Here is a 7,734-nt window from a genome sequence, read left to right on the forward strand (position 1 = left end):
ATTAATTAAAAAAAAAAAGATTCTTTAAAAAAAATAAAAATAAAAACAATGTGGGTGCTTAGCTTCTGGGTATGTCTACACTTGCTACTGCCCTGGGGAAGGGATAAAGATATCCCAAGGGAAGACAAACCCTTATGCTGGGTTGAAGCTCATGGCCTCTGTCCTGGGAGGGCCTGGCTGGGAACAGGGAGGTTCCTTGTTTTTCCAATTCTGGAACCCATTTCTGGGACAGAGAGGGACCAGCCCGTACTGGGTGTACCTGCAGCTTTGATGGAAGACCTGCTGGTTGCACGCTGTCTGAGATCCGCAGCCTGCTGCACCTGGAAGGCCCTCAAGTCCTCCTCATCAAGGGCGATGTCCCCAAGGAAGGCAGCTGGAGAGAGAAGAGGCCAGGGCGAGTCAGTCCCCCCTTACCCAGCACTGAAAGCCCAGCCCTGTGGGCACAGCCCCTGGCCCCAGCAACTGTAATCCTCAAGTGCCTTCTGACGAAGGGGAAGGGACGTGGGGGCTTTGAGGATCTCTAGGGAGACTCATGATCATTTTTCAGTTGGAATCTCAGCAAAGCGGATGCCCACCCCCACCAGACTGTTAGCTACTGAAAGCCACAGTCGTGTCATTTATTCCATCATTCTTTAGCAAATGCTTAGTAAGCACCTACTGTGGGCCGGCGCTACTCCAGTGATTAGCAAGACAGAAGAGGTCCCTGCTCGCAGGAAACTGACCTTCAAAGAAACACAAGTAAACAAATACGGAGCTCGAGAATTCCAGGAAGGGATGGGTGCTACCAAGAAAATAAAAGGGGATGAGAGGACAGAGTGTCTACTTCGGGGGCCCATAACCTTAGCATTGTGCTGAGCATTTGGAATTCACTTAACAAATGCCATTTCAATTACACTGAGGGGAGCTTATACTGAGGGGAGCCAGGACACCTGATGGGCTTGGAGGAAAAGTTTTAATAGTTCTCAAGTGATTCATATTCTGAGTCTCAGAGTCCCCTCTCTGGAGGAAGAAAGGCCTGGGGGAAAAGAACTCCGCTAACGGGACATTTTGATTTCTGGAGCTGGGGGTGAGGTTTCCAGAGGGATGGGTTAAACAGTCTATCTGCTTTTTGAGAAACGGAGGCCCTGGAGCTGAGCGCTTTGGAAGGAGCTCAGATGCAAGCTTCAAGCTGGGCTGCTGTGGGGGAGGTGAGAGGCTGGGATGGAGGTGGAGCAGAGAGCAACCTCCCCCCAGCTCCACCCACAGTGACATCTGCTTCTCATCCCAAGAGCTACACAGGCCTGGTGGGCAGCGTTACACAAATTGTTTTAACCTTGAGGCCTTGCACACAGGTTTCTCCTCCCCAGATGGCCCATTGGGTGGACAGACAGACAGACAGACAGACACACACACACACACACACACACACCTACTCATCAACACAGAATCAGACACGTGGGCCAGTGTTCCTCCAGACACACGGTGACATCCACAGCCATGCCATCAAAAACAGAGCTATAAAAGTCACAGAAACAACCCTGCACGCACAAGCAGCACCCATACCTAACCCCTTCTGGTGGGAGGCACTCAATAACGTTTGTTCAAGTTAAGGATCACGTCGATATTCTTTGGGCTTGCAAACACGTGCCCCAGACACACACTCTTCTATAGATGTGACCTGGAGCTGGATGGGCAGAATGCGGGAGTGACTTTAGCAGTTATCTAGGGCAACTTTCCATTTTACAGATGTGGAAACTGAAGCCCAGAAGGGCAATGATTTAACTGAGACCATGTTGCTAGTCACTACAAAGGCTGGATTTATGACTCACACCTCCTGATTCCCAGTCCAGTGCTCACTGCACTGAAGTTCATCATCTTGCAGAACCCATATTCTAAATACTCACTCAGACACACACATCCACCAAAAAATACACACATCACAGACAGTCCTAAAACACACATGCAGAAGCTCCAACACACACAAACCCAACTGCAAGTTCCAAGCCCATTAAGCCAGTAACAGTAGCAATAATGACACCTCATGTAAATGTCTGTTGAAATTTACGTGGTGCTTTCCAGTTGACAAAGTGCTTTCATATTAATGAATTCATTAATCCTGGCCCACCAGGGACATGCCCATTAAGCCAAGCTCCACCCATACACTTGCCTAGGAGTGTCCCATTACAAACTCTTGGAGAGATAAGATAGTGGCTAGATTTGAGCCCACCTCCCTGACTTGAGAGAGCCAAGCTCCACCCATACACTTGCCTAGGAGTGTCCCATTACAAACTCTTGGAGAGATAAGATAGTGGCTAGATTTGAGCCCACCTCCCTGACTTGAGAGATCAAAACACTTGGATGTGAGTGGGGAAATGACTTGGCCAAGGTCACCAGCTGGTAGGTGGCCCAGAAGTTCTTCCTCCACACGGGAAAGATTCTCTTATTGAAAACATCACCCTTGGCGGCCTTGGCTCAGCAACTGATGGGATAGCAATACAAGGCGCTTCTCAGCTGACATGCAAGGGTGGCCTTAGCAAGGATATGGGATGGTAGGTACACCCCACGGAGGTGGTGGCGGGTCCTACGTGCTAGTGTTCATACGGGCATTCATGTCCCACGTGAACGCCCTCACACCTCTGCTCACTTTGCACCTTTGCACAGACGCTGTACCTCCAGGCTCACACAGCCACATCCGCAGACATCACCAAGTACACATGTGGCTGGACATTTAGACTCATCTTCAGACATAGCTGCAAACAGCAAGGTCTTTGGAGTCAGACAGACCTGTCTTTGAATCCCAGCTTGACTACTTCTCACTGACAGGTCATGTGAACTCTTCTAAACCTCAATTTTCTCCTATATAAAAAAGGAACAAATAAAAGAATCTGTCTCCCAGGATTACTGCACGAAATAAGGCATGTAAATGAAGCATCTAGCACGAAGCCTGGAGCACAGTAAGAAGCCACAGAATGGCCACTGTTAATGTCGCCCCAATAGTAGCCCTATAATCTCAAGTTCATCTCTCTACTTTCAAGGGCATAGAGTTTTCACCCACACTGGCCTCCTGGCTGAGTGAAGCCCCCAGGTGCTCAGAAGCAGAACCTTAAATTCCAAGTACAGAGGCCACAGAACTGTGTTGGCCTGCGGGACCAAGGCGGTGTGGAGGACAGGGTGAGCGGAAGGTGGGACAAGCTCTGGGCTAGCCTAGCCATGGAGCTCACTGTCAGCAGTGCCCTGTGGTGGGAATGTCATGACTGAAGAATGCGTGGGAACTGAGGGGGGAGGGGAGAGATGGGGGTAGGCAGGAGAGCCTGATGGCCAGGAGCTGGGCCTGAAAGCCCTCTTCATTTGGGATGCCCTCCGGGGAAGCTAGGGAATCTGGGTCCTGGAGAGTCCAGGATGCCCCTCCTTACCAGGAAGGAAGCCCTGGGTCAGGGTCAAGGTCAGGATAGTAGTTGTTTTCAACACAGGATCAAAAGTTTTTGTTTTGTTTTCCAGCTGTAAACCAGCCAGGAGCACTTATGGCTGCTCCATAGCCAGTTCCCCCCCCCCCCACACACACACACCCGCCCCACAGCAGGAGAGGAAAGAAGAGAGTAAGCAGCGCATCCTTCAGGTCAGCCCCCTCACTGCAGTCTCCTCCCCTTTTAGGGGGAGAGAGAGGAGCCTGGCTGGTGTGACGGAGCCCCAAAGCCATGTGTACCAGGCATACTACACATGTCCCATTACACAGATGCAAGCTTCTTGCTGGGGGAGGACATGTTTAAGCTCCTGCAAGTGTTTGCATGTACTTAATCACAGGTGTACATTTACACACAGGTGCACATTTGCACATGCACTTACATGTACTCAGGGGTACCAACATGCACAGTTGAACAGACTTGCCCATAAAGCAGGGGCACACCCACAAACGTACAAAAAACACACTCTTGACTACTTCCCTGTGCAAGCCCTAGTGTTTTCAAACACACAAAGAACTGCACGTGCATACCCCATTTCACAGGCTACACCCCCAGAAGGAGAGGGGCACCTTTAGAAATGGAGAGGGGAGAGGAGAGAGAGAGAGATTAGCCGATTCCCCTAGCTATCCTTAGGAGGTAAGCTTCAGTGGCCTGAGGAGTGATACATTCTACTCCCTGCCCTCCCCCAATATCTTCCCCCCAAATCCCTGGAGAAACTAGAATTATTGAGAGTTCCTTCTTCTGGGGGAGTCCCATCGGTCCCCCTCCATCTGGAGCCCAGGGAGATTGTAAGACTTTTCTTGCTCCCTTGGGGCACCTAAAAGAGAAGGTGACTCATGGAGCAGGGGTATAGGTGGGTGGGTGACTCATTCAGCATGTCTGGAGGGGGAATGTGGTCTGGCAAGAGAAGGAATTGTTTCTCAACCTCTGGAGCTGATAACCTACTCCTCTGAGGCCCCCTGAAGTCCAAACCTGGGCTACAAAGCCCCTGGGATGAGGATGCTGACAAAGGCCGGTGAGCTACTGGCCCACCTCACCTCCCCAAAGCAGACCTCTGAGCTGCCAGGTGAGGCTGAAGTAAGGTCCTTGCTGGCTCAGGAGAATCCCTGTGGGCTTCTCTGCTGATGGGAGCAGCTGTGTCCCAATTCCTGCCTCTAGGGTCCCTCCCAGAGTCCTGAGTCATCTGGGGCAGCCAAATGGAACTGGGAATCTTAGGGAAGGATTCCCTTGATGGTTCGGCATCCCAACGTACAAGAAATCAGGGCTGACTCGCAATCTCCCTGGGAGAGAGAGAGAGGGTTTGGTGGAACCAGCTCTGAGTACACACAGGCCAGCTTGGCTTCCTGCCCATTGTTCTGGTCTTGTCCAGAAGATCCAGGCACCTCTCCAGGGTATCAAGGGTCTTAACTTTGTCCTTACCGCAACAGTAAACCATCACTCTGATGGTAATAACAAGAGGTGACCTCAAATGAAGAGGCCCCGCTCTCCTGAGAGATCACAGGTGAGCCAGGGAGTCAATGGGGCTTTCATTCTTGGTCCTCCACGTGCAAGGAGGAGGAGAGGAAGAGGAGAGAGCTGGAGAGCATCAAGTGGGTAGAGGGAGCAGGGAGAGCCAGGTGCGTCCAAAGGAAGTAAAGCCAGACACGCCTGCCACTGCCACCTCCCGCATCTGGAGGGCAGGGCTCAGAGGGGGCAAGAGGTGAAGGCCGGCAGGAGAGGTTAACACAAACAGAGGAAAGAGCCTGGGGACCTGAGGCCTGAGGGTGTTGGTGTGGGGTCTTAGGAGTCAGGCCGGAGGGAGGCAGGGCTGCACCAGTCACACCCAGGAGGGAAGCCTGGTCTGACCCTGAATCTTGGCCTTGTCAGGCCCTCCTGGCCACCCCCAGGCCTGGCCCAGCTCCCCACGAGCCCCACGAGCTGGAGAGCTTTCTCCAGAGTCCTCATTTGAAGTTCCAGCTCAGCTAGCCCCACCCTTCCATGAAATCTGAGACTGGGGATAGAGCCCTCAGCCTCCCCCTGCTCAAACCCCTCCAATTTCCAACTGGTAGTGAAATACATCAGATTGGCTTCCTACCTATTCTTTAAGACCTTGCCCAGCCCTCCTTCTCCACAAAGACCTCCCCAAACTTCCCAGCTTGCTGTGATCACTGTTTCTCTGCCACCACTACCACCAGGGCTGCAGAGGGGCAAGAGGCACCACCAGGGCTGCAGAGGGGCAAGAGGCTCCTTGAGCCTTTCGGGCTTTCCCTCCTTGGTTTGCGCAGTTGGTTATGTCCACGTGTGTCTTGTGCCCCTTTTGGACTGTAAGCTCCTTGAGGGCAGGGGCCATGACTTATAATTCTCTGTATCTCCCACAACATCAAGGCCAGGGCCTGGCACCTCTTAGGCATTTAGTAAATGTAGACCAGTTGAATGAATAAGTGACACCAGGATGGGGTTAGGGAGACACTCCCTTCTCCTGAAAACCAAGCCTACTCCCTCAGAAAAAAATGAAGTCAGAGCGTGAGGCACAGAAAACAGGGGGTAGGCCACCAACATTTATTTAGTGCTTACTGAGTGTTATGCTCTCATATGCATTTTATATATGTTCTCACATATAATCCTTACCACCAACTCTACGGGGAATCGGAGAATCGTATTATCAGTTCCATTTTACAGGTGAGGAAAGCAAAGATCAGAGATGATAATTACCATTCCCAAGATACTACAGCTAATGAGTTATGTGTCCAGGATTGAGAGCTAGGTCTGCCTGCCTCCAAAGCCCACGCTCTGTCCACTTAGCCTCATGTCCACCCCAAGCCCAGCGAGAAAGATGGAGGCTAATGTCTGGTTTGCTCACAGCCCATCAGGGGTGGAGGAGGAAGGGCTGAGAGACTGGCTTTTCCTCCTTGCACTGGAAGGACTCTTATTGCTGCAGTTTGCTCTGATCCATCACCCAAAGAGGGGTCCCCCGGGTCACGACCAGAGCAACCTGCGCCCCAACACCTCATGCTCCACACAGGCACTTCTAGAACTCCAGGCACTGTGCCACTGCCCTGGCTCTAGCTATGTGGAGACAGTCTGAAGTCAGAGGCAGGAAGTCGAGGAAAGGTTCTGATATCTTATGCCCTGTGTGTTCTCTTGTCCCAGGCAGCCTGTCAGGGTCATCCGATCAGGCAAACGGCTGGAGTGCATGACCATCTGGTCACTCTGTGTGGCGGAGAGGAGGGGGAATCCCTCTGGGCCCAGCAGGAGTGAAAGGGTTACACGGGGTCTTCATGGACAAAGAACACACACACACACACACACACACACACACACACACACACACACTCCGGGGCCCTGACCTGGACTAATTAGCCTCCAGTGTCTGCGGGACACAGAGGACTGATATACAGTATCTGAGTTCTCTGTTTTTCCCCTTTCCACCCCATTTGGCCTTAGTAGGTCCTCTGGCACACGGGCAGAAGTTAAGTTCCTGTCCTGGGCTGGCTTCTCTAACTTTGACAGCTGTCTCCGAGGTCAGAAACCTGCTGCCGCTGGTGGGGAACATGGGATTCCCAGTGAGCATGATCTCAGAGGATCCGTTGAAAAACTTTCTTCTTCCACTTGCTGGGTGGGGGCCTCAGGAGACCTGCTCCTTGGAGATACAGGCCTCCCTGAACCCAGCGGGACAGACGTGCAGCCCCCGGGCAGCCTAGACAGACAGGCTGGAAAACACCAGTGTGCTGGAGCCCGGGATGGGGGAGAAGGGAAAAGTGCACACACACACACACACACACACACACACACAGAGGAGTTTGGCCGGGAAAGTTTCCAGTAGAAGGAAAAGCCTCCTTGGCAGCAGGTTTCTCCTGGGACCCAGGCAGGAATCCTCTGGGAGAGACCAGAGACAGCCACGGCAGCTCCCACCAACAGCAGCAAAACTTCAGTCCCTAAAAGTCCCCCAAACTTCCCCCTCCCTCTCTCCCTCTTTCTTTTGTTCCCCACTGCATTGCCAACCAGGCAGCTCCCGGCTTCCCACACCGGACTGTCCTCCCCCAACCCCGAACCCTCAGCAGCCCGCGCCTCCCTCCCAGCCCCGGCCCGCCCGCGCCCGACCCGGGCGCCCCGGGACCGGCCGGTGGGGTGGGGGGCGCCTACCCGCCTTGCAGGGGTCTTTGTAGTTGAGGGGCTCCGCGTCGTCCTCCTCCCCCAGGTCATAGGTGTAGTCGGCCAAGTCGAGCTGCCGGCCCGGGCGCGCGAGCAGCAGCAGCCAGAGCAGCAGCGGCAGCGGCGGGCGGGCCACGCCGGGCATGCTGGCGGGCGCGGCGGC

At 53.3% G+C, this 7,734-nt stretch overlaps 1 protein-coding gene across 3 annotated transcripts in view; it reads right to left on the bottom strand.

Annotated features, from left to right (window-relative positions):
- Positions 1-7,716, bottom strand: part of BMP1 (bone morphogenetic protein 1) — a 40,287-nt gene extending 32,571 nt beyond the window's left edge. For all 3 annotated transcript variants that reach the window (XM_029203058.1, XM_029203059.1, XM_029203060.1), the window contains exons 1-2: positions 7,563-7,716; positions 260-373 (exon numbers count right to left, since the gene is read on the bottom strand). In XM_029203058.1, coding sequence (XP_029058891.1) covers positions 260-373; positions 7,563-7,716 — 268 coding nt within the window. The remainder of the gene's footprint in view (positions 1-259; positions 374-7,562) is intronic.
- Positions 7,717-7,734: the final 18 nt, after the last annotated feature.

Source organism: Monodon monoceros, unplaced genomic scaffold (genome assembly GCF_005190385.1).
Source record: "Monodon monoceros isolate NGI ecotype Baffin Bay Population unplaced genomic scaffold, NGI_Narwhal_1 Super_Scaffold_5, whole genome shotgun sequence".
Taxonomy (NCBI): Eukaryota; Metazoa; Chordata; class Mammalia; order Artiodactyla; family Monodontidae; genus Monodon; species Monodon monoceros.